General features: G+C 37.9%; 1 protein-coding gene and 1 long non-coding RNA gene across 4 annotated transcripts in view; one reads left to right on the forward strand and one right to left on the reverse strand.

Moving 5' to 3' along the window:
* The window catches only part of PEX6 (peroxin 6), an 84506-nt gene extending 68298 nt beyond the window's left edge, over positions 1–16208 (forward strand). For 2 of the 3 annotated variants that reach the window (XM_010251396.3, XM_010251403.3), the window contains exons 15-16: positions 12203–12283; positions 15434–16208. In XM_010251396.3, the coding sequence (XP_010249698.1) occupies positions 12203–12283; positions 15434–15523 (171 nt within the window). In that variant the 3' untranslated portion in view covers positions 15524–16208. Of the gene's footprint in view, positions 1–10864; positions 10968–12202; positions 12284–15433 lie in introns of all 3 variants that reach the window. The other variant, XM_088900607.1, reaches the window with a different exon arrangement.
* Positions 16209–22294: 6086 nt separating this feature from the next.
* Positions 22295–27021, reverse strand: LOC148801106 (uncharacterized). The gene is made up of 3 exons (XR_016083868.1): positions 26768–27021; positions 22816–23923; positions 22295–22694 (listed from the first exon to the last, which is right to left on the reverse strand). It is a non-coding gene; the product is annotated as an uncharacterized LOC148801106 (long non-coding RNA).
* Between the last annotated feature and the right edge of the window lie 118 nt (positions 27022–27139).

The raw sequence follows: 27139 nt of genomic DNA on the forward strand, positions 1-27139 counted from the left end.
TCAATGGTCTTACACTTAACCTCTCAGCCCATAATGATCATACACTGCCCGACAAGAGAGGACCTCTCCCTCGGCTGTTAGGAACAGTGTTGCACTCTCTACTTATATGGATTCCGGGAATTAAAACCTTTTGCAAACATTTTAGAAACCATAATATATATACTTTTATATCTCATATAAAATATACTTTGCAAAAAAAAATCTCAACGGTTGAAATCGGCTGCCGGCAGTCTTGGTTTCCATTAGAGAGAGTGCATCCCCGATCATTACCTTTGTCCGACAAAGGGGCTGATCCTTTCACTATGATCACCCACTCAGATGAATTCTCGGATTGTCCCAACATACCCAGGTTTTGACCCTTGTTAAGGTTCTCACTGATTGGTACATCAAAGACAGCCCAATCCGACATCTAGTGTAGTATCATAATCGAGTCTAGGGGTTAGGTGTAACTTTCCAGTTTTGCCCATCTATCTCTAAGGTCCAGGGCAATACTGGAAATCTGGTCCGGTTCAAAGGTTCTATTAATCCTACACTGTATGTGCCTAGGGTCTCACCCTGGCAACTGAGACAGGCCACCCCAACCGACTTGGTGGCACTACAGTGTCAACCTTGTCAGGATAGGTCTCCCCAGACCGATCCACTGGCTTTGAACATTCTAAACTAACACGAGTCTCATTAAGTGTCTAGTTTAAGGGTATTACACAGAAACATACCAAGGGAACATGAATCAAATATGTACTTTTATTCATTTACAATAAATTCATAAAGTACATCATTCTTGATTGAAGCTAAAGGCATACAAAACTGTCTAACAACTCCCACTTGCACTTAGGTCCAATCAGGTACTAGTCGGAGTCCCATGCTTTCCACGTGTTTCTCAAACACTTTCTGTGATAGTGGCTTCGTCAATGGGTCTGCTACATTTTTCGCTGACGCTACCTTCTGAATCAGGATGTCCCCTCTACCAACAATCTCCCGCAGTATGTGGTACTTCCTCTCGATGTGCTTTGACTTCGAGTGGGCTCGTGGCTCTTTAGCCTGAGCAATGGCTCCATTGTTGTCACACAACAATGGAATGGGTGATGTGCTGGACGGAACTACTCCCAACTCATGAACGAACTTCTTCATCCACACGGCTTCTTTGGCAGCCTCACTTGCGGCAATGTATTCGGCCTCGGTTGTGGAGTCTGCTGTGGACCCCTGTTTGCTACTTTTCCAGCAAATAGCACACGATCCTATCGTGAAAACATATCCGGATGTAGACTTTCTATCATCCGGACCCGACTGGAAATCCGCATCTGTAAACCCTTGGATCTGTAGTGAACTACCATCGAATACCAGACAAAACTCTTTTGTCCTTCGAATGTACTTAAGTATGCATTTCACAGCAGTTCAATGCTCCTACCCTGGGTTGGCCTGGAATCTGCTTACTACACTCACTGCCTGGGCGATGTCAGGACGAGTGCATAGCATGGCATACATGATGCTCCCTACGGCTGAGGCATAGGGAACATCTTTCATGCTCTCGATCTCCTCAGAGGTCTTTGGAGACATCTTCTTGGAGAGATTGACTCCATGCCTGAAAGGAACATTTCCTTTCTTGGAGTTTTCCATGCTATATCTCTTGACTATTTTGTCAATATAAGCAGATTGGGATAATCTTATTATCCGCTTCGATCTATCTCTATAGAGTCGAAGACCCAGTGTATAGGAGGCTTCTCCAAGGTCTTTCATGGAGAATTGCTGTGATAGCCAAACTTTTATCGTAGTTAACATTCCTACATCATTCCCAATGAGTAGAATGTCATCTACATACAGAACCAGAAACGTAACCTTGTCACCACTGGTCTTTCTGTAAACACAGGGTTCATCCGGGTTTTGCTCAAAATCAAACTTTTTGACCATAGAGTCAAATCGGATGTTCCAACTTCTAGAAGCTTGCTTCAATCCATATATAGATCTATTCAACTTACAGACCATGTGTTCCTGACCCGCAGCTACAAAACCTTGCGGTTGCTGCATATAGATATCTTCAGTAAGATCTTCATTCAGGAACGCAGTTTTGACATCCATCTGCCAAATCTCATAGTCATAGTAAGCTGCTACAGCTAGCAGGATCCTAATGGATTTAAGCATAGCCACGGGCGAAAAGGTTTCCTCATAATCGATGCCTTCTTTCTGAGTGTATCCTTTTGCCACCAGACGAGTTTTGTAGGTCTCAACCCTGCCATCGGGGCCCTTCTTCCTCTTGTAGATCCATTTGCAACCAATTGCTTTTACCCCGGAGGGCGGATCCACTAGAGTCTAGACTCCATTGGTCTCCATTGAGTCCATCTCAGCTCTCATGGCATCTACCCATTTAAGGGAGTCTATGTCCAACATAGCTTCCGTATATGTTACGGGATCCTCTTCACTAGTCAAGGTTTCGACCATGTAAACTATCCTGATCGTAACCAAAACGGACCGGTGGCCTGGACACCCGGGTAGATCTTCTAGGTTGGTCACTACCTAGAACTTGTGGGACATCTCCCACTGCATCTGAGCTCTCCTCATCAAGAACAATTTCCTAACGCAGATTGTCCAGGATGTAGTTATTTTCCAAGAATAGTGCTTTCCGACTGCAGAACACCTTCTGCTCACTTGGATCATAGAATAGGTAGCCCACTGAGCCCTTTGGGTAGCCTACGAATAGGCAACGGCTGGTCTTGGATTCCAATTTGTCCGGATTTGTTCTTTTAACATGAGCCGGACAACCCCAAATCTTCAAGTGTCGTACACTTGGTTTCTTTCCGGTCCAAAGCTCATAAGGAGTCTTAGGAACCGATTTGGTTGGAACCCGGTTCAGCACGTATAACGCAGTCTCTAATGCATATCCCCAAAAGGATGTGGGTAACTCTGAATGGGTGAGAAGTGACCGGACCATATCCAATAAGGTCCTATTCCTCCTCTCTGAAACACCGTTAAGTTGTGGTGTAGCAAGAGGAGCCAATTGTGATACTATCCCATTGTCCTTTAAGTAGTCCCTGAATTCGTCAGAGAGATACTCGCCACCTCGATTTGATCGAAGGGCCTTAATTTCTCTCCCTAACTGTTTCTCGACCTCTTGCCAGAACTCTTTGAACTTTTCAAAAGATTCAGATTTGTGTCTCATTAGGTATACGTAACCATACCGTGAAAAATCATCGGTGAATGTAATGAAATACACGTGTTGGTTACGGGTCCTAACACTCAGGGGACCGCATACATCATTATGTATAAAGTCAAGCGTGCCTGTACATCTTTCAGGCTTACCGTTAAATGGCCTCTTTGTCATCTTACCCTGAAGGCAAGGCTCACAAGTGGGAAGATCTTCTACAGTTAGAAAATCCAAGGGACCATCCTTTATCAGTCTTGTGATTCGGTCAATACCAATATGGCCAAGTCGGTAATGCCACGGACACGTGGGATTAACTGTATCACGTGCTCTTTTCTTGGGGATTTCAGCCGACGTAGTTTCGGCTATGTTTGTTTCTAGAGAAGGATGTAGAACATAGAGACCGTTCTCCAGTTCCCCATATGCGATGAACTTATTGTTTCTTTTAATAGAATCGTATTACTGAAAAAGACAGAATATCCATCCGCACATAGTTTTGAGACAGAAATCAAATTTCTTCTTAGATTTTGCACAAAAAGACAATCTTTAAGTACAATATTTCCTTCTCTAAATTTTAATTCTACGGTGCCTATTGCCGTAGCTGTAACGCTTGCAGAAGTCCCCAAGTAGAGCATCACTTCTCCATCATTCAGCCTTCTGCCTACCTTGAACCCCTACAGTGAGTTACACGCATGAGTTGAAGCCCCAGAGTCAATACACCAGGACACAGAAGTCACCAATAAGTTGGTTTCTATGACGCATGATTCGAAATTACCTTTCTTGTATTCCAGGTACTGAGGACAGTTCCTCTTCCAGTGGCCGGTTTGTTTGCAGAAGTGACATGCATCTGCTGTCCTGTCCTTCTGCTTCTTGGGCTTGGTAGTCTTCTTCTGAGGCTTCTTTGCCTTCCTCTTTTTTTTGCCCGTTTTGTTAGCTTCAACAAGCATCACCACAGGCTCATCCTTATTAAGTAAGTCCTCGGCCCTTTGCAACATATTGCTCAGCTCTTGGACGCTGACATTCAGCTTGTTCATATTGTAGTTTAATATGAACCCATTGAAGGAAGAGGGCAAGGAGTTCAGAATGGCATCTACTTGAGTTCCAAGATCTAGCCCGGATCCAAGGGCTTCCCGCTCGTTAATGTAACCCATCATCCGAAGACAATGGTCGTGAACTTTCTGCTCGTTGCACATCTGAGCGGTCATGAACATTTTCAAGACCTTCTGCCTAGTAGAACGGTTCTGCTCTTCATACATTGTTTTCAAACTGTCCAATATGTCCTTAGCGAGTTTGATCTGATCGAACTGCCTCTGTATTGAGTTGTCCAAAGAAGCAACGACATAGCAGCGGGCTAGGGAGTTTTTATCCTCCCATTCTTGGAATTCTCTCCTACGGGCTTCAGAAGCCCTATCACCCGGACGTTCCGGGGCAGGAGACTTGACTACCTTGTCCAGTTTTTCAGATGTTAAAACCAGCATTAGGTTACGGTACCAGTCAACATAGTTTGGGCCCTTAAGCTTGTTGTCGTCAAGAAGCTTTGCAAATTGTCCGTTTGCCATTTTCTGATAAAACAGCAAATATCAGTCCACAACCTTATTTGATTCATGTTCAAGTCATAGATATGGATTTTAATCTATGTTCCATTCCCATTTTTTCATCTCTGAGTTTTCCCTCCTACTCAGGGACGGAGACAACAACTTGTCTCTGGAAATGTGGGAAACCACATAGGGTGCATGGAGCCAACTGTTTCAGCTGCAAAACCCCACCACCTTTCTGTGAAGGATCACATCCACTCATCATATGAGTTTTCCCTTTGGCCACTTTCAGGTTCAGAGTCGTTTTCAGGTAAACCTTTCTGTCTAGTGAGTGCTTACCCATCATATTCGTGAACGCCAAGGTACTGTGAGAGAGTTCCCATTTTTCGGTGAAGCCCCTCCCACATCGGTCTATGACGCCCCTATCATCTTATGAAACACTTAGACAAGCCCAACAACAAATGGATAGCCCATTTTTTGGTGCATTTCCTCATCACTGAATGACCCATCCTCATGCTAATGATGGAAGGCCTTTAGAGAGTTCATCATATGAATCTCCCTATCACATGCACTCATATTTACTGGAGGGAACAAGAATTACGCCCTAGTTTATTTTAGGTCAAACCAGAGTGGCTCCCACTAACTTTCATAAAGCCAGATTTCGGTGGGCCTAAATCGGCTAGGGTTCCGCACGTAACTTCTTCAGGAGGTGTGGGGCCCACCATTGAGGGAGGTCATCAAATGACCAGTAGGGACACCATGGCAATGGTGTGCATTCAGCCATGGTGTGCGCAAGAGCCACTATCGAATCTGCATGGGCCAAGCACTTATGGTCCATGAACGTAGCACATCACACACATCCATACATCACATGCAGGGAGGAATTGATCCAATTAATTAAATATCTGTAATAGCCCATTTGAAGCCCATTTTAATTCATAATATTAACAGTTAACATCATCTAGGTATATGGGCTGAATCAGGGTTACCCAGTTCGGCCCATATAGCTTGTTCCTTTAAAGTGGGCTTTTGGCAGTTTTAACAATTTAAAACTGGGCCTTACAGGTTGGGCCGAATTAACCATTTAATTAAACATCAATCCTTAGGCCCATTTGTGGGAAAATTAGGGCTGACTTTCAGCCTTGAATAAACCCTAGATTCGGTCCAAACAATTTGAACCAATCTTGGTTCGAATGGGTCTAGGGTTTGATCTTTAATTAAATCTTTAATTCAAGAAAATAATCTGAAATTAAAGAACTGATAAAAGAAAACAAGAATCAGTTAATCCAGAGCTGTCCGTACAATCCATCCTGCAAAACAGAGGTTAGATCACAGAATGCAGTTTCATAAACTGCAAATCGCAGGTAGCGAATGTCCCATCTGCGAAATCTCCTTCCTTGCGCCGCCATCTTCGATCCAAAATTAAATTAAATAGAAAACCTAATTTCTATTATAATTACATCAGATCGAATACCTAATACATTGAGTCTAAAAATAAAAATAAAAAATTATTTACAGACCAAATGTAATGAATAAATCAAGAAACTGCAAATCTTACAGGTTCCCTGCGCAAACCAAGAATTCGATCTCCTCTTGTACGAACAGCCCATAAATCAAGAAAATCATAAAGAACTATTCTAAACAATAATCAGATTTATATAAAATTAATTTCAGATTATTCGCCCAATAATTTTGGGAATAAATTTCCCAAAACCCATATCTGCGCAAATCGGGTAGAACACCTTCTGCCCATTTGCGCAGGTTCAGATCTGAATTAAATTGATTCAAGATTTGAACCATGGCTCTGATACCACTGAAGGGATGGGATATCCATCTCATGGACGCCCAAATCTTGCGGAATGGATAGGGCGAATTTCAAAAATTTCACCCATCTTTGTAGGGAATCGAATTCCCTATTTCAGAAAACATATTTTCAAGGATCAATCTTGAATCAAGAACCAAATCAGATCTGAACCAAAAGAAGTAGGAGGGAGGATATACCTGATACAGAGAATCAATATCTCCCAATGGAGGTGTTCACGCCCAAGGAAGGATCCAAAATCTGCTCCCACTGAAAATGGGAGCAGAATCAGCAATGTTCTTCCAAAAGAACTTGACCCTTCGCAAGAATCAACTAGATGGCTTGTGGGTACAGTTCCAACCAATCTTTTCCCAAAAGATTGGAATCAAGATCAAATCTTGATTTCTCCCAAGAACTGGAGATCGAACTAAAGGGAATGGCAATGACAGGAAGGAGGCGGCAGGAGAGAATTCGCAGTATGCAGGAAATCTCTCTTTCTGTGATTTCTTTGTTCCGAAGAGAATTGAACCTCAATCACACAAAAACTATCTTCGCCTCTTTCTTCTTTCATAATTTTAAAGGAATCAGCTCCTAATCTGATTAGGAGTTGCTAATCCAAATCATATTTGGGTTAGAAGTCCCTTTAAGTGATAAGGGATAATCCTTATCTTATCTGCAGATCAGATCAGCCATCTCCTAATCTAATTAGGAGGTTTCCAGATCTAAATCACATTTAGATCTTGGACTCTCTAAGTGGATAGGGTCTAAGCCCAATCCCATCAGCTGATCCACTTCAGAATTCGCCCCCCCCCTTCAATTGATTGATCAAATCAGCCCAGTTCGAAATGGGCTTAAGGCCCATTTAAGGTTATGTACTCAATTAGCCTTCCAAACTGCTGCCCAGTTGGGCTTCCTTGTATGGCGTGGGACCCAAACATTGATCTACACATCAGCCACATGGGTTCAGCCCAGCCTTTGTTACAAGGCCTGGCCGAATATACTGTTATGGACAGTGCACCCCCTGAATCCCATCTTATGGGCTCTATGGGCCCAACACTTACCCTAAGTGGTCCCTGGGCCAAGCCACCTTGTAACACCCAGGGACTGTGGGCAGATGCAAGATTAGCCCATCAGGTAATGTCCTCAATGGTCTTACACTTAACCTCTCAGCCCATAATGATCATACACTGCCCGACAAGAGAGGACCTCTCCCTCGGCTGTAAGGAATAGTGTTGCACTCTCTACTTATATGGATTCCGGGAATTAAAACCTTTTGCAAACATTTTAGAAACCATAATATATATACTTTTATATCTCATATAAAATATACTTTGCAAAAAAAAAATCTCAACGGTTGAAATTGGCTGCCGGCAGTCTTGGTTTCCATTAGAGAGAGTGCATCCCCGATCATTACCTTTGTCCGACAAAGGGGCTGATCCTTTCACTATGATCACCCACTCAGATGAATTCTCGGATTGTCCCAACATACCCAGGTTTTGACCCTTGTTAAGGTTCTCACTGATTGGTACATCAAAGACAGCCCAATCCGACATCTAGTGTAGTATCATAATCGAGTCTAGGGGTTAAGTGTAACTTTCCAGTTTTGCCCATCTATCTCCAAGGTCCAGGGCAATACTGGAAATCTGGTCCGGTTCAAAGGTTCTATTAATCCTACACTGTATGTGCCTAGGGTCTCACCCTGGCAACTGAGACAGGCCACCCCAACCGACTTGGTGGCACTACAGTGTCAGCCTTGTCAGGATAGGTCTCCCCAGACCGATCCACTGGTTGTGAACATTCTAAACTAACACGAGTCTCATTAAGTGTCCAGTTTAAGGGTATTACACAGAAACATACCAAGGGAACATGAATCAAATATGTACTTTTATTCATTTACAATAAATTCATAAAGTACATCATTCTTGATTGAAGCTAAGGGCATACAAAACTGTCTAACAGGAGGAAACAAGAATGGGGGTGGAATAAGAACGTATAAAAGGAAAAAATACAGAACTTTTCCTTTAGAAGAAAACGGAGAAAGGGGACGGAATATGACACAGGGGAGGAAAGTGAGGATGATATGTTGATAGATGAGACGCAGACATTGAAAAAGTTGTAAATAAGGAAGTGGAAGTTAGCAGAATTTTGGGTTTATTTTTCCTAGGAGGGGAGGAGTTTGCGAAGGAAGCCTTCAGGTCTGTGGAGGAAAGGAATGGGGAGAACGAATTTAAAAATGATACAGTGGTGGTTGGAAAATCAAGTAACTTAACAAACCAAGGATTGGAAAAGTTTGATGGAGGTGGTGAGAAGATTCAAAAGTTTTGGAGGGGGAGATTGGTCCGGATAGGGGTAAGAGTTCTGAGGGGAAGTTGGAAGCAGACGGTGGAGGATTAAATACAGTAAGAAGATTCAAAACTCAGAAGATTAAAAGAAGTCAACAACAGATACCAGTTTCAAAGGTTTTCACAAGAATAAAAGGAGGTTTGTTTGGCCTTGGACCTAACAAGAAAGTAAGGAAAAACAAAAGCGCAGCCAGAAGAAATTGGGAAGATTGTAATAAAAAAACTAAGTAGTTCGGAATCCACTGTGGGTCTGGTTTGTAGCTTTGGGTCTCGGGTGGGGGTTCTGTTTTGTTTTGGGTGCTATATGGTTTTTTGTTTTCGGGTTTCTTTTGCTATTTCATGTCGGTGATTTTTGCTGTTTTGGGGCTTGGTTGTCAAGGTTATTTGATTTTTGGGGGTTTGGCATACAAAGGTGTTAAGCTTTAGTCGGTTGTCCTTTGGGTATTTTCATTTCATTCGGGTGGTTGCTTATCACCTTTCCTTGTACCCTGTTTTTTCCTGTTTTAATAAATTTTTTATTTATCTTCTAAAAAAATATTTCATGCTGTATCCTGTAACAGTTCTTATTTAATCTTTAATAAAATACTTTTCATTACTCATAAAAAAAATATCTTCTAGGCCTTTCCTTTCAACAAAGAAGTCAAAATGGAATTTCCACATTCCATATTTGGCTCCATTTAGCTTAACAGGAATAACTTCAATCTTATCAAAGGCCACTTGTAATCAAACAGGTCTGTTATATGAATAAAATCTGATTTCTCAAAGAAAGAAAGTATGGTATCCCAAAAAGTAATTTCAACAAACACCTTTTAATCAGACTACAATAATCCCTTGAAAATATTTGTGGAACTAGGTATAAAGATAGATATCAAAATCCCAAGCCCTGTTTTGAAACCAGATTTGTGCTGCTGATATAACTAGCAATCAAATAAGAGAAATTTTGCACACCGTCCATAAAAGGAAACTACAAGTTTCTGCACCCAAGAGAAGGATCAAAACCCTCTCAAATTTGATCAGAATCAGAATCAGAATCAGCCGAGTAGAACAAGTAAAAGAGGTCTGGGCAATCCACAATTTAGAGTTTCATCAAGATCTGACACTTCCAAAGAGAGATCAAGGAAGAAAATACCACACCAGTCCAGATTTCAGACTTCAAAAAATTGGAAGATTAGGATTGATCAAAACAGCCCTAAGAGCAGAACCAAAGACAGCCAAAAATAACCCTTAAACACTTCAGGTTTATACCTTGACCACAAGCAATCAAACAGAAAGGAAGCACAATCAGGCTGGCTGGATCATGACCTAATCTGATACCATGACAATGGGTCCACTCGTACTATTGGTCTTAGGGTTTAAACAGAGGAGAGGGAAACAGAATAAAGGGCTGTCTAGAATGAATTGGCCCCCACCCTAAAGAGCCAAATATATATTAAAGAATACAAGATATGTACAATTACATAAATGCCCTTACATGGTGGAAAGAGAAAAGAATAAGAAATAAGCACGATAAAGTACAGCAGGGACTATAGTAACACAATACAGTCTTAACTCCTATAGTCTCTACAGTGTGTTGGTGTATAAGAATAGGCATGAAGCTAATCCCAAATTAGAGAACATATAGAAAAGGAACCTACCTTCCCTCACAAAGTGGTTATTGGAGATCTCTTATTGAAACCCAGGTACTAAGTGTTTTCTCCTTCCAAATTGGATGATTCCCCATTGAAAACGAGGTACTAACTATACTGATAAAAAAACCAGGTACTAAGTATTATCTCCTACCAAATTCATGGAATTCTTGTGCTCTCAATTGGGTGATTTTTTTTCTTCTAGCCACTGGAATCCCATAATCGAGATTCTTTTTAGCTTTTTTCAGAACATGAGATATGATCCCCAATAAAGGGTTTCTATAATCTTTGGTTTTGAGAAAACTTGTGCTTTGGGATGCTCCTCTTGTAACTGTACATCCTAAAGAGTTAAGCTTTCTATCTTATTGTTAAAGAGAAACTTGTTACTTTGTTAACACACGAGGACCTTTTGCCCCTTTGGGATTTAGGAAGAGGTGCTCTTGTCTCCTGCAGAAGGCAAAGATGGAGTGTCAGTTGTCTGGAGAAATGGTGTTTACACCAGCTGCTCTATCTTCAGGGTCCTGTGCAACAGTAAGCATCCTCAAGTCACCTTCTGCTCTTCCCTGCTAAAACTAACCTGGAAATCCATTTGCTTGGGAAGTGCCCCACAAGAAGGTGATTCATGTAATATTCCCCAAAGGAGAAGGAATCTATTTGGAATATTGCTCATATTTATTTTAATTTTTTTGACAGAAAACGCGTAATGCTTTAAAGTTTCTAAAATATCATTTTTGCTCATGAAAAACTTTATTGGGATGAAGGTTTATTGAATTATCCCCAAAAAGGTGATTCACGTTATGTAAGTGGGTTCATTGTTCACTTCATTGAAGGAATAACAAGGCCAAGTTGTGCTTGAACTTAACCTCCCTTACTGGCAAAAACACCATATTCAAGCAATCTGAATTCTGAAGAGAGAACAATGGTGTTCACTGTGCACATTCATAACAAGAGCATAGTCATAGATTCATAATTTCCATGTCTCCGTTACATTATAATTAACAGAAGGACAAGTTTTAAAATATCGCAATGTATTGTACCATATCATATGATGTGTACTGGTTTTTCAGAGTCACTGAAATACCAAATACTAGGATTCAGGGGGTTTCTATGCGTTTAAATGAACCCCTCATTTATCAAAAAATGTTAGAACCTCTCCTAATATACCTATTCTATGATAGTATGATTGTGGAACTGAAAAAAAATAAAAAGGATATCAATTGTTTTAGACGTTTGATATTGAAAAATTCAGTTTGAGCATATCAATACTTTGAACCTTGTGGAAATGGTATGTTTGCATATTTTATTTGAAACGTGAAGGGACATTTTTGAAGAGGCCAAAGTACAGGGGAGGTTTAAGTATCTGTCAGAAAATACGAGGAAAGTTCATGCAATTTTCCCTTTCCTTTAGCCAAGGTATGGTCAAGCTCAAGTTTAGTGCTTGATCCCAAGGAAATACTGGCATTCTAGGATTGGTGAACCCTAAGCTATTGAGATAATGAGATTATCCTTGGCTTCTTTGGTCCTATTGGGTGGTAAGGTTGCTAGGATGAGTTCATCATCCTCTTGCATGATTTAACACGAGTTTAAGACATTTAGTCAGAAATGCTCATGCTCTGATCTCTTGAGTATCTTATTAAAATGGAAAGCACCCAGTTCTTTTTCTCCTTTTTCTTCACATCTAATGCATATAGTTAATTATGTATTAATTGACTGCTTAATAGTTTCATATGAACACCATTGATGCTCAGACAATTTCTTTCTTGTAGGTTTCAAACCCACATCCAGATCATTTGCGCAAAGATGACAATGCCAATACAGTTGTTGTTGAATTTTATGATTTTATGAAGGTATGACTGCTTTGTTTTATCGGTTTAACAATTGATTGTATGAGTTCTATTTTTCTGTCAACAGAAACATAGAACTTTGGCTGGATATGTCCTGGATGTTTGTCCTGGATCTTTGGCTGGATATGCAAAAGAGAGAAAATATGAAATCCCTAGGGAATCTGAAATGCACCTTCTAAAGGTGGTTATATAATTGGCGGGACTAAAATTCTTAAGATCATTTGTTTAAACAGTGGTTCTTTCTGCCAGTCATCCATGAGGGCATTGGAAGGTCAAGTATAGTACCTAATTTAGACTGTTCTCCATGGAATATGATATTATCTGGAGTGAGAAGACCATTCCCATCTGGTGTAATATATTCTGGAATCAAAAGGCCATGAAAGATATAAATGGACTCAACTCAACTCAATAAAGCTTTACCCAATTATATGGGGCCAGCCACATGAATCATGCTGGATATTCCTGCACATGTTACGTGGATGATTGTCAGCTTTGACTTTTCTTTTTTCAAGTTTATTTATTTATTGTTTTAGAGGCTATAGAATCTCAGAATAGAGATTCAAGATAGGAATGTAACAATATGTGGTATGCTTCGCTTTAAAGTGAAGTTTTAAAGTTATCAGTATTTAAAGAGACCTAATTGAGAATTTTCATTCTTTTTGTTCAAAATCTAATTCCATAATATAGATAACAAAAGAACTAACAATACCCAAAAAAAATATTGAACATTGTTAGAAATATGATTTATACAGAGTAGAGCGGGTGCCAGGGTATTTATGCCCATCTACTCTAAATTTGTATGTGTGTAATTTATTTCTTTAATATGAATCCTATGTTTTTGATTTTTTTTTTGTTTTTGTTTCATGTTTGTAACCTTCGTTCTCCTAAATAAAATGATCCATTTACTTAATTTGCATGCTTCCTACTTTATTTATATATATACAACAAACTGAACTTATTAATATTTTATTTATACATTTGTTTTTAATATGATACAATTTGTTTTTTTAATAGCTAAGTTACATATTTACTTGTTATTATATGTATATTCTTTTTAATATGCTACTTTTTAGATTTTACTTTGTATTTTGTTTTACAATTATAACCTTTATAATATTTTTACTTAATTTGCATTTATTCTAGTCTATTGTTCAATATAAACTAATTTATAAATTCTTAAATGAATGTTTTTCATCATATTCAAATTGCTTCTTGGAACTAAATGGTTGTAAGAGAGGACAATAAGAGTTCGAATATTTTTTTGATTTTGTATTGTATTAATAATTTTTATTTTTTATTTTTTCATTCAAAGAAAAACATAACTATCATTTTTATTGTAGATTTGCAGGGTCCCATTGCCATGTATCATGGGTGGACATATGAACGGAGATGCTATTATCTCACATTGTAGTGCTAGTGCATTGAGAGAGACATTATAAGAGATTTTTAAGTCTAACCAAATTAATAATCAAGTTTCCTTGATTTTTGAAGAATATTATAAATTAATATGTTTTTATTGTTTTTTTTTCAATTTCAATGTTGCACAAATGAAGCACATGTCTCACCAATTCGAGGCATGAGGTGATGAATTATATTCTTCATCAAATCTGAGGTGTAATTAGAAGTAGGACGTTAGCATTATTAGGTTGCAGTTTGAGTGATGTTTAGTGGAAGTTTTAGTGATTGCAATGCAGTGCACAGCCTGGAATTGAAGTCTGATTCAGCAGGGTTCTCCTTCAAACTGAAGTCTTGGGTCTGTTCTGTGTAGAGTGTAGGCCTATGAATGAGTTGCCGTTTTTGTGTTCTAAGGATAACAATAATGTGTCGGTCGTAATTCAATTAGTTGATTAACATCACTGTAGCTGACCCCATATGGTCGGGTTAAGGCTTGGATGAAATGAGGATGATGTTGGAAAATTGAGCCAGTTTATGTGGTGTCCTAAAACTTCTCATTAGGATGCAGTTGTTAGAGCTTTTCACTATCTAAAAGGTGTACTAGGGCACTTTATCATACAAGAAGAGTGATGCCACAAAACTGAAAAGATATATAGATGCTAATGAAGCTGGTTCATTACTAGATAATCTACTGCTGTATGTTACATATTCCCCAAAGGCAACCTAGTCACTTGGAAGAGCAAAAAGTAGTGTGGATTCTAGGAGAAATGGAGAAGCAAGGTATAAGGCCATGGCCCATACTTGATGTGGATAAAGCATTAAGTTCAGGAGATTGGAGCACCAATTACAGCACTCATTAATCTGTTTTATGACAATCAGACAGCTTCTCATATTGTGCCCAACCCTATGTTTCATGAGAGGGTGAAGCATATTGAAGTGGACTTTCATTTCATGAGAGAGAAGGTTATAAAAGGTGAAGTATCCAAACCTTTTGTTAAGTTTAAGGACTAGTTAGCCAATTTGTTTACAAAAAACCTAAGGGTTTGTTTGATTTGCAAGAATAGGGGTCTGGAATTGGAATCAAAATGGCCCATTCTGTTTCCAGCCATTTGGTTGGGTGGATTGGGATTCAATTCCCATTCCTGGCAGAATGGTCATCCCCCATTAGAGGGAATGGCCATTCCAGCCTCCTCCCTTTAGAAGGAGAATCTAATTCCAGCTGGCAAAAAAAAGACAAATGACTTTTAAAACCCCCCCAACCTTACTTTCTCTTTACCCAATGCCAACCCTCCATGGGAGCCATGCATATCTTATGGACCCCGGTTCTGATTTCCATCTGAACCAAACAGGCGGGAGGAATAGGCTATTCTAGGGGATTCCAATTCCCCTCATGAACCAAACAGACCCGAAGTCAAATTACTTAAGTAGGGGCAATCTGGTCATTGCAGATGGTGATGTGATTTTTCCCCCCATTGAACTATCTCTTCTTCATCTTCTTCTTCTTCTTAGTTGCAAAACAAGTTCTCATTTTCCTACATGAAATGGAGTTTTCTGTTTGAAGGAGAGAGAAAGTATTCTTTTACCAGTAGGGAATGCAAGAAAAAAGCAGCTCTTATGCATTGTTTAAAATTTTCATTGGTGGATATTGATTTCCAGCAGATGTAACCACCTTCCATAATCAATGGTACTTAAAAATTTTTTAGCTGGTTGTGTCTTGTATCCAATATCTGAAAATTTTGTTTGCCTTGAATTTCACAGGTATTAGCAGAATTATCTCCTTCTCTCTCAGTAGCTGAACTTAGAAAGTATGAACAACTGCGAGATCAATTTGAAGGAGCTAGAAAGTGAATTCTAGTCAATCCATACCAACAATGCTGGTTCTACAGATGGGAATGGATTTAATCATGTCTAGTCATACAATAACCAGTTATGATTATGCACCTTTCAAGTTACCAGGCAGCTGCACCCTGCGTGAAGAGAACTGGGAACTAATGGACAAATAAGATTTGGATATACCTTCTACCATATCTATACAAATAGAATACCCCATTTATACAGAATTGTTAAGGGGGCTACCCCCTTTGATCAATTACCAAGATCTTGTTCCCAGGCAACAAACGTGTCTAAATCATTCCTATCTCCATCCTGTTTAAAATGGTCATTCAGTAATTATGTATTCATGTAGAGGCAAACGAGGAAAATGATCAGACTTTTAGCACGTTGTGGGAAGTAGAATCGACTTGCTTTTCACAAGTGCTACGCATTCAAGTGACACACTTGGTGGTGCTAATTTGGTGCTACTGCCTACATTCATGCCAATGTACCATTTCCTATTTTCTTTTCCTTTTGTTGGTATATGAATATGATGGACTGAGGATATTTGTTGTCTATGGAGGATTAATAGAATACAATAAAGTCCTCGTTTAATTGTAGTTGTAGGGAATTGTACAGAAACTCTTACATTGATGCAAGAACAATTTTGTACAGATTTTTTTTCTACAAATAATTTGGACAAGTTTGAATCACTCAAAAATTTCCCAAAGTCCTATTTTATTAATGCGATTTTGTACTTTTTTTTATAAGTGAAATCTTATACACTTGTGGCATTATATTTAAGGAAAAGAAATCTCTAATTTTGAATTGAATGCTTGTGCTTTACAACAAAAAGAAAATGCAACCAATGAAATTTTTCAAGGAAAAGATAAAACTCACCAACTCTCGGCTGGAGAGTAGTGTCAAAGAGAAAATTAAAATTATGTACTGTTCCATGAAACTAATATCTCTCAAACTCTTTTATAACTGATGAATGAATGTGGGATCTCAACCACACTCTACTCTGTAGATACAAGCATCATTATAGTCTTATACCGAAAAAAAAAAAAGTATGCAACTTTATAGTCGAAATATGTATTCAAAGAAAATCTGAGCTGATCAACAATGGCACGAATGGAGCTTTTGACATGAATGGTAGTTTTTCCTCTTGATACTTGGCAGCCCATCAATAAAATCCACTGACATGTTGGTCCATATTCGGTGAGCTATTGTTAATGCTATAAAGGTTAGCAACAAGTAAGTCCAGCGAGTGATAACTGATATGTTCACATTTGTCATTGGCAGACATCATATTCAGGAATGAAATCCTTGGCATGTTGCCTCAGTCCTTCCAATAAAATACTGTCCATGTCTTGTGATATCCTTCATGCATGGAGGAATGAAACCAAGACAGAAATCCTCAGTTTTCTTGAAAATAGAATCCCCATAGAGAAATAGAGTCCCCATCCTTGTATTGAAGGTTCAAAGTATCGATATAATACTTCTGATATACAGGATATATCGTATCGATTTTTAAGGTCATTGATAGGCTTTTTATTTATGTTACTTCAGTGTATCTAAATAATAGAAGACATTGTATCATATCAACTAACAATTTGTCAGTTCAGAATAAGAGAGAGAGAGATCAAACAACATTAACTAAACTCAATAGAGAACAATGACTAGTAATAGCTGATTAGCCATTATTGGACTTTTTACATGTATGACCAAGGTTCAAAGTTTCGTAAATGCAAATAGTATTGGTAAGACAATTTTAAGAGACGTATTGAAATACATACCAATACATTAGAAAATCTGTCAACTTAGGGGTGGTTTAATTGGTACATTAGTTGGTTCGTTCTAACATAAACATGGATTTGATTCCCACAACCACCAACTTGGGTGATGTTATGATGTCTTAGATTACTATAATAAGGCATATATACTTAAAAATGGCATACTTAAATGGTCTCTAGAAAGAAATACGTTACAATCAACTAGGGATGATAATGGGCTGGGGTTAGCACTTGTGATAAGGGTTATAGCCCAAACCCAGCAAGGCCCAGGTTCCAAGAAACGTAAGCCCATCTAGGCCTATGACTTTTATGTATAAAATATTCAATATACACAACATTTTGTATTATATATCATATAATATTAATACATGATATAGAATACATAATATTCAATGTATAAAATTTATTTTATACATTATATAAGATAAAATACTATACATAATATGTATTATAAGTTTCATATTATAATACTAATATATATATATATAACATATAAACATATGTAAAAATGATATATAACAAATATGTGTGGGATGAGTGTCAACACAAATTTTCTGTAAAAATCCAATACAAGAAAGATGAAGACATTCAAATAAATTGATGTTTTATATAAATTTGAAATAAATGAGATACAAACTCTTTGTATTTGAAACTCTTACAAAAGATATAAAACCTCTGATTCTCTCTTGATAGTGCTTTTTGCAACTTGAAGATTTGGATTTGAGTTGAAGATAAGGGTCGAATGAAGTGTTCATGTACTTCAGATCACAATGGAGATTACTTCCTTTAATTGGGCTTGGAAAGCTTGATCAAAAGAAGGATTCTGTTAAAATTCAAAGATGTTGTAGCTTTGTTCATTAGAAAATGGTGTATGTGCTTCCATCTTCTCAAGAGCTTTCTTACTTCACTTAGTTTTTTTCTTCAACCAAAAGTCCCATCCCTCTTAATGGGAACCTCTATTTATAGATTTCTTAGTCTCATCTCTTAATCCCCTTGATTGAGGATTTGAATAGCTTTTCTTACCCATTTTAGAGAGTGAAAGGTTGTAATTATTGTCATTCTTGGAGAGAGTAATTTATCAACCATTATTTTCTCTCTAATCATTGACCAATTTCCATCTATGGGAAGATGTTCCTTAATTGACTAGAGATTTGATTGGCTCTAGTTACTTTTTATAAAGAAGAAAGTTGACAATTTACCATTTATGGAGAGAATGAATTTAAATCAATTATTCTCTCTTCAATCATTGGCTAAATTTCCATCTTTAAGACTTGAAACAGGCTCTAATAGGATTATTTCCATAAACCACTAAGGCTTGTAATTCAAATTTGAATTTGAATTTTGACTTCATAATGGGTCCCACCCTTTCACCATGCTAATGGATTTGCAAGAGCAAAACCAAACTGTTAAGGCCCATGTACTAAAACCCATAAGCACATATTTGAGAGTATAGAGCATGGGCAAAATAAATGGATCCATACTAAGGCCCGTAAGCACATATTTGAAAGTATAGGGCATGGGCAAAATAAAAGGATCCATACTAAGGCCTGTAAGCACATATTTGAGAGTATAAGGCATGATCAAAATAAAAGGACCCGTACTAAGGCCCATGAGCAATTTTGAGTTTATGGGGGTAGGTCCCATTTAGAAAGCCTATGAAAATTTTAATGTAGATGAGCTTAAAAGTATCAGGGCCAAGCCAGATAGTTTTGGCTGTATCACATTTAAATGATTCAACGTAATGCTGCAACACACCAATCATCCATGAACCTCAGCACTCTTGCTAGTGGCAAGCAAGCTTTGGTTGAGATCATGGGTTTAAAAAATGACCCAGAAATAGAACCGTTCTAGCCATTGGTTTCCAGGTCGATGGTTCGAATGGATGGCCCATTATGATAAAAAGTTTAAAAAACAAAAAAAAACGGCAAAAACCATTGAGTGGGTCTACAGATTGGCGGTTCAGCTGTCCAAGTCAACGGGTCGTTGACTGATTCAACGGTTTTTGCCAATGATCGGGTTTGGGGTAAAACAGAACCGGTTGCCTGAACAGTCTAACTGTCCAAGCCAACGGCGATTCAAAAACCATGGTTGAGATCAAGGTTTTTAAAAACGAACCAGAAATAGAACCGGTCAAGGGACCGGTTTTCAGTCAAACATTTCAACCGTCTGGGTCAAACGATTCAACCCATGAAATCATAAATAAATTAAAAATAAAAATATATTTATAAATAATAAAAAATAGCATAAAATTAAATAAAAACAAAAAAATATAGAAAATAAAACTATCTAAATACAAAAGTTATCCAGTACAAAATACAGAAAAAATATAAAAATAAAATACAGAAAAAACACAAAAAATATAGAAAAATAAAACTATCTAAATAATTAACAATTAAGGAAATCAACATGAATAAAATTTAAAACCAACAGATTATTAGATGACTATGACATTGTTGGAGGGCCTTAGTAGAACACTAGATCATCTTATATCCATAAATTGAGAATATGAGACTGAATTCAATTAGCTTTACTCTGGAAATCCTCATCATCATCTCTAACTCCAATGCCAAGTGACAAAAGAAGGTGAATCACAGCATGTGTGCGGATGAGCTCAACAATGGTCACGATGACCAAGATTCTAATGCCAAGGACTAAGCGCTCAATTAAATCGGCAATGGCAACCAACGGGGCAGTGACAGGAAGTCAGGAAGCAACAGAAAATCAGTCAAGCTTGTAATTTGTATCATCGGAAGAACCAGAATATATCCAGTTTTGAAATTGCCACCACTGTCAATAAGGTTCCAAACACCAAAGGTCTTTGCTAAAGGCTCAGAAAGATCATGGCCCAGGCAGGATCCTGAAAAATGGATTCTTGGGGAAGCGTGGTAGGGGAGGGTAGGGGCTGTTGCCGCTCGATAGAAGCAGAAGGCAGGGCCACCGGAGCTATCTACGTCGAGTGTGTCGATTGAAAGAAGAGGGGAGACAACTCAAATGCCAGTGCAGAAAGAGTCGTGCCGTTCAAAGCTTCTAAGATCCATTGCTCGATTTTGCATGCTCTGCTCCCAAAATGCAGAGAGACTTGCGAGGGCAGATCCGGGTTGGTTGGTCCGGAAAGTCATGGGAGAGGCAGGCTAAGTGAAATAATATACTAGAAACCACGCAAGTTTCTGAGGGTTCGCACTGCTACAGCTTCTGGGCTAATTGGGGCTGCAAATTTTCTGCATTTTTGAGCTATGAATTCCTTGACATGCTCAAGCTTGGCTATCACTGCCCCGGCCATGGTACCAGCAACAAAGATGGTTACCGCCGATAATGGTGGTTTGACTGACGGTGGGCTTGGGCTTGGTCGCAGGTGATTGCCGTTGCAAGTGCTGCTGCAAGCCTGCAATTGTTATTGCCGCTAGAAACCCCCGCCCGCCGCTGCAAAATCGCCGGCTGCCGGACCTGTTACTACCGTAACTGTTACTGCTGAACGGCTGGACCTGCTGCAAAATCAACGCTCGCCGCTATAGATGAAGCTGACCGCCGTCGCCGGTCGCCGGTCGCCGTGAATCGTCGTCGTCGCTGTGTGTCGCCATCGAACGCCGTAGCATTCGTAATATTTGGGGTCGGGGATATAGGAGTCATTTTATTTTTTGTTTTTTATTTTGTTTAAATCAACGAAAATAAAAAATATAACCCGCAAACCGCTGCCCGGATCAGCGGTTTTTTTGACTTTTTCAACGGCTTTTAAAAAATTGCCGGTTTATAGTATAATCAGACTCGGGGGCCTGACCAATTACCGGTTTTTCCAGTTCAATCGTCCGGTCCGGTCCGATTTTGAAAACCATGTTGAGATAGCACTAGAAGCACATCTCCACAAGAGAATTTTGAATGGTAATGAGCATCAGTCCATGTTGACCAATACTTATCACCAGCACTAATAAGCATCAACTAAACCCATATTCATTATGTATCAAGAGAAAATTTTTCTACAAAAAAAAGTGAGATTCATATTACTTCCTAACTAGGAGTGGATTCAAGCCAACCTGAATAGCTAGTTATTCAAGTTCAAGCTCGGTTCAAGCTAGAACCTTAGAGCTCGAACTTGGCTTGAGTCCAAAGCTCGTAAGTTTGAGCTCGACTTGAAAAAAATGTTTTATAAAAATAAAAAACATTATATATAAAAATATTTTTTATTTGATATTTAAAAAATTAAGAATTATAATAACTAATTATTATTGTATATAAAAATAAAAATATTATATATATAATATTTTTATTATATATTATTTTCTATAATTTTATATTTTATTATATATGTATGTATGTATTATATATATGTATGTATGGCTCACAAGCTGAGCTCAAATAGCTCATGAAGAGCTCGGCTCGTGGCCACCCTTATTCCTAACCAAGTGACTATTCATACATAATTTAATTATTCATCACGTAAACTATTAAAGTACAATTTGGCCATGTTCTTTTTTCAAAAACACATTTACCTGGGAAACACTTGCTTGGGTAAGTGCATTTACCCATGTTCTTTTTTTGTTTGATTTATCCAAGTAAATGAAGTTCCCTTATTTTCCCATGTTCTTTTTTTGTTTGATTTATCCAAGTAAATGAAGTTCCCTTATTTTCCCATGTTCTTTTTTTGTTTGATTTATCCAGGTAAATGAAGTTCCCTTGTTTTCCCATGTTCTTTTTTTGTTTGATTTATCCAGGTAAATGAAGTTCCCTTGTTTTCCCATGTTCTTTTTTTGTTTGATTTATCCAGGTAAATGAAGTTCCCTTATTTTCCCATGTTCTTTTGCAACACCCACTTTCTTGGGTAAATTGTTATTTTTTTTATCTCTTTCCAATTTTACCCTTTGGCCCAAATCCATGTTTTTTTGGACATTTTGTCTCATTAACACATAACCTGTCCAAATAATAGGTTGAATAACCTATTCAACTATAATCCGTCCAAGTAACAAGTTCAATAACTTGTTTAACTATAACTATCCAAACAATAACTCATTCAATAACCTGTGGAGGAAGGATCAACAAGAACATGGAATAACTTGTTCAGATCTCACTACAAGGCGCTTTGAATCACTCAAACATCATTAAGACATCTGATATAGCAAGTTAAACATCATACCACTAATAACAAGTTAACGACCACTTCACAAAACAAGACATTAATTGATGTTCCAGATCAAAAACAATTGGGTGGATCCTAGCACTGCTTCTTGGAGCACAACCTCAGCCAATAAATAATTTGGATGAATAGAATCCTGTCTAGAAACCCTGGTCTTGGAGAGTTTTAGCACTTGCACTGCTTCTTCTACCTTGTCAGCCAATGACTCAGGTGACTCCAACAAAAGAAGCAGTTCTGAGTTATCCATCTCCAAAAGCATTCCAGTTATTTTTGCAGCAAGATCAGGCTGCAAACAGAAGATATATACATTTTATTGAATCTATACAATATATTGTATGATAAACAAGAACATGTTCATACACCTAATCTTACCTTGTGTTTCTTGACAAGGGGATAAAGGCACTCACCAAGTATATGTTTCTGGTGCTGGGGGTAGCAGCAGTAAGCATGCTGCTCCACATGTTTGATCCTTGGGATGCAGCTCCAACAAAGTTAGGAGGACTGTAGGTCCATTGCTCACATCACGTGAGCGTGGATTTGGAACATACTTGGTCTGTCCAACTCTTTGAGATTCAAAGCTCAGAGACATTATTGCAAATAATGGCAGATATATAACCCACAATTGAGGACATGAATCAGTGCATATCTATCTATTATGGAGAAAATCTACAAATCTAATGCAGAAATGCATCTCTTCATTGAAAAGGAAAATGGAAATGCATCTTCAAGAAAACAAAAACTCCTATCTCTTGAATTGTACAAATTTCTATATAGGTAAAAGTAAATTAAAGTTTTTTTTGTCCCAAAGAAATTAATTTAAAGTTTTTTTGTCCCAAAGATCTAATCTGAACCTAACACATTTACAGCCCCTTGAGCCCAACCCAACTTACCAGAAGTTTTGCATGAGATGGGCTTAGATTTTGAGTCTCTAGTGTAAAAACTTGGGTCTGACAAAAACTAAGAATGGGTTTAAATTGAGGCTCAAGGGATATGAGCCCACCACTAATCGGTAAATAAGAAAACAAAAAATTCCAAGCAATGTTGCTCATCCTTCAAGTCTGAATTGCAATAAAACTAAAGATGGAAAGGAACTTCTGCAACTACTCTTTAAGTCTAAATTGCAAACAATAGATTGAACAAATATGGCATCTAGAGCTATGTGCGTGTGTGTGTGTGTGTTTGTGTGTGTGAGAGAGAGAGAGAGTGGGCGGGCAAAGCAAAGCTCAATATGAATTTGTTAAGATCCAAAAAGAACAAAAGATAGAGAAGATAAGTAGTATTTCGGACAAAGATAAAAGTGTGTTTTAACAACTCAAACTAAACTAAATCTAACTTGCAAGTGCTTTTAACATACTAATACTTTGTCAATAAGGTCTATAGCTTCAACAAAGTAGTCTGGAAATCTGATATTCTGGCTATGATTCTTTGAAAAATGAGCCATTACTTGCATCTTTGAAGGGAGAAATTCCCGAAAGCACCTGATACAAGGTGCGTCCAAGTGCCCAAAGGTCATTTCTGTTTCAACATATATACAAAAGAGCAGATGAGTCATCATATATAATTAAAAGAATGGCTATGATTCTGCTTGACTTGAAATATTTTCAACAATAAAAATAAGGTGAGAACCCTAAAGACCAATCTGAAAACCAAGGGGATTCATATAATGAGTAACAACCCCTTCCCTTTGAGAATGGTCTTCCAGTCTCTTCTTCTAGTGCAAGTAGCAAAAAATTGAGCAGAACTGAAAAAATGGATTGTGCAACAGACCATTAGAGTTCTGGTGACACAGGAGAATCCAGTTGAAACAACAGGCATTTTCAAGTTCTGTACATGAAGGCTATGATTACACTAAATTCTGCTAAAAGTGTGAGTAGAATCTAGAGTTCTGGTGACACAGCAAAGCTTTTGATTGTCTAAGGGCGTGTTTGCCAATATGTATGATTCTATTTTCAAAACAAAAACAACTATCACATCAGTACAAACAATTCTTTTTTTTTTTTGAAAAACAAAATCGCCTATATTGGCAAACACCCTCTAAATAACAAATTAAGACTTGAAAATGCAGACAGAAGTTTGATGATCAATTCTGCTACTTTGGCAAGGATCACACCATAAGAAGAAAAAGGAACTTGATTAGCAACAAAATTGAAGAGAACAATGCCTACAAGGCCATACAAATCCCATTTCAAAAGGCTCCCTAGGTACTAGAACCTCATAAATTTGCATGTTATGTTTAAAACCCCAAGATTTTAATCAGGTCCACCTCCTTATTCACCACCTATCCCAAGTCTTCCCTTCTCTGAACAATGTAAGTTTTGTTAATTTCCACCTCCCTCTCTAGAAGCAAACAATCTGAACCCAAATCATCCCTTTCTTTAACGCCTTCAAAAGGTTTTGAAGTGTCCTTTACACCAAGAACCTGACCGGTGTTATCCTCAATTGCCTCCCTAGTTTCAAAGACTACTTCCCCTACTTCTTGTTCAGAAGTAAGACCAAGGCTGTTGACTTGACGGTCAAGAACATTTTCAATCTCCTTCAAATAAAAATCTTGAAACAAAGAAAGTAAATAAAGAAATACTTTTTACCCCCCCCCCCCAACACCCATATAATCAATATTGTTGTTTGGTGTTGGAACCATATATCATATAAGATAGTAGTGTATGGGGTAATGGGGTTATTAATGTGACCTCCCTGTTATAATTTGTAACTTGTAAGTAATACAGACAACTAGGAAAATAAAGGATAACTGGTAAGAAGCCATTGGATCCCTCCCTATCTCCCATAATAGATCTCAAAAGCCAAACTCCAAAATTCTCTTCAACTCATTTAAAAATTTGAGGTTCCTGCCTAAATAGAACCGTCTCAAACTTAATCAACTAACATGTTCTTTACACTATAGGTGGTATAGAACTCTGCTCCCCCTCAATTCTCTCTGAACATGAATCATGGTTCTTTTAGAGTTTTTACTGTTTTCTCTTCCAAATAAGAAGCCTATCGCTTGATGTTTTCCAGGCAAGAGAAAATACACAATTTCTTTCTAATACTCTAACTCACCCAGTTTTCATCTATAGAAATTTCTTCAAACTTTTAGCAGTAACAAAATCAACACATTGATTTTCTTTTTGAATTTCTAGGATGAGATTTATGATATTTTTACATTTTCCTTATAAGTAGCAGCATTTTCATTAATAAAAATTTATGTGAAAAGGAGTGGAGCAAGAAGGCATTCACTCCAAGATTATAGCTGGTATACAACTACAGAAAGATACAGAAATTAATAAAAAATAATACATGTATATTTCAGCCTAAAATAGTAGAAATTGCAAAGAGTACAGAAATTGATAGAAATAAAAAGAATGTATGTTTGAGCCAAAAAATATATTTCAGACAAAAAACTAGCAGAAATTGCAGAAAATACAGGAATTGATAAAAAATCATAAAATATGTTTCAAACAAAAAATAGAACCTTGGAAAAAAACAGAGAAATTTATTAAAAATAAAAATATTGCATTAAAAAAAAACAGAAATTCAATGGAAACTAAAATCTTATTGACCAACTTTCCCTTCTTTCAAAATCTAAAAAAAAGGAATATATTCACACAACTTTTTTTGTAGTCGATGGATCCAGGAACCTTATAAAATATGGATACTTCGGTGATCAAACAAAAAAAAAATCAGATTCTCTGGTGTTTAGAATTTAAAACTAGTGAACATTCTACTGTAGCATTGGTTGCTTGCAACCCCAATGAAATAAGAATACATCATTGTTTAAATAAAAATTAGTTGATGTAATGTCTTAAATTTATTTAAAAAACAGGTATTGCACCATTTGAGAATGGTCACGTAATCAGGCTAAACAACAGTTTACAAGGCTTGGTAATATATGTATTATGTAGTTTGAAGTCGGAGCTACTGACTACAACACATTGCTGGTTATGTTCACACAACTGCACATTAGACATCTTAGTAATGTAAAGGATTACCGATATTCACGATGTGCGGTTAGATAAATCTAAATATCAATATTTTGTGGCCAGTAGATCCTAAATCGTTTGATGAGGCCAAAATTTTTCAAAGCGAATGGTCATGTCCGTATTTTGTGAACTTTACTTGGTTCCTGATCGATTATGGTTGGAGAAAGCATCCAAGTTATCTCAAGGTAAAAACTCTATTTATATAGCATCGAATGGCACATTAGGAATTTCTCCCGTATATTGATTCTCATTCTCAGAGTTTCTGCCTGCACAACATCTGGTCGGAAATTTTAAATCGTAAACCGTAAAATTAATGGAGAAAAAAACATCTGGTCAGATGAAATTGGAACGGGGGATCAACGGGAAGAGGAAGAGTGATTCTTACCGTTTCAATGGAGAAAAAAACAGTGAGCAGAGACGACAAGCGAAGCAGCAGCAGCTCAATGGTGTCGACAACAGGGTGGAGGAGGATGAAGCAGCAACAATGGAGGAGAATCAATGACGGAGGCGATGACTAGATCAAGGAGAGCAGCAACTTACAGAACCAAGGGCAGCAAGATGACGGAGTGGAAGAGGAGAAACGCAGAGCCAAGAGGTGATTTCTGGGAAAAAAGTCGAAGAGACGTTCTCAACCTTGTATGTTGTGGGGGGCAATTTTGATATTTTCCTTTTTTTAATCTACTTACCCTCCACTCCAATTTACCCGAGTGTCGCAAGGGTATTCGTTTACCCGGGGAGCCGATACCCGGGAAAATTA

Source organism: Nelumbo nucifera, chromosome 3, assembly GCF_055504915.1.
Source record: "Nelumbo nucifera cultivar China Antique chromosome 3, China Antique-T2T, whole genome shotgun sequence".
In the NCBI taxonomy this organism is placed as follows: Eukaryota; Viridiplantae; Streptophyta; class Magnoliopsida; order Proteales; family Nelumbonaceae; genus Nelumbo; species Nelumbo nucifera.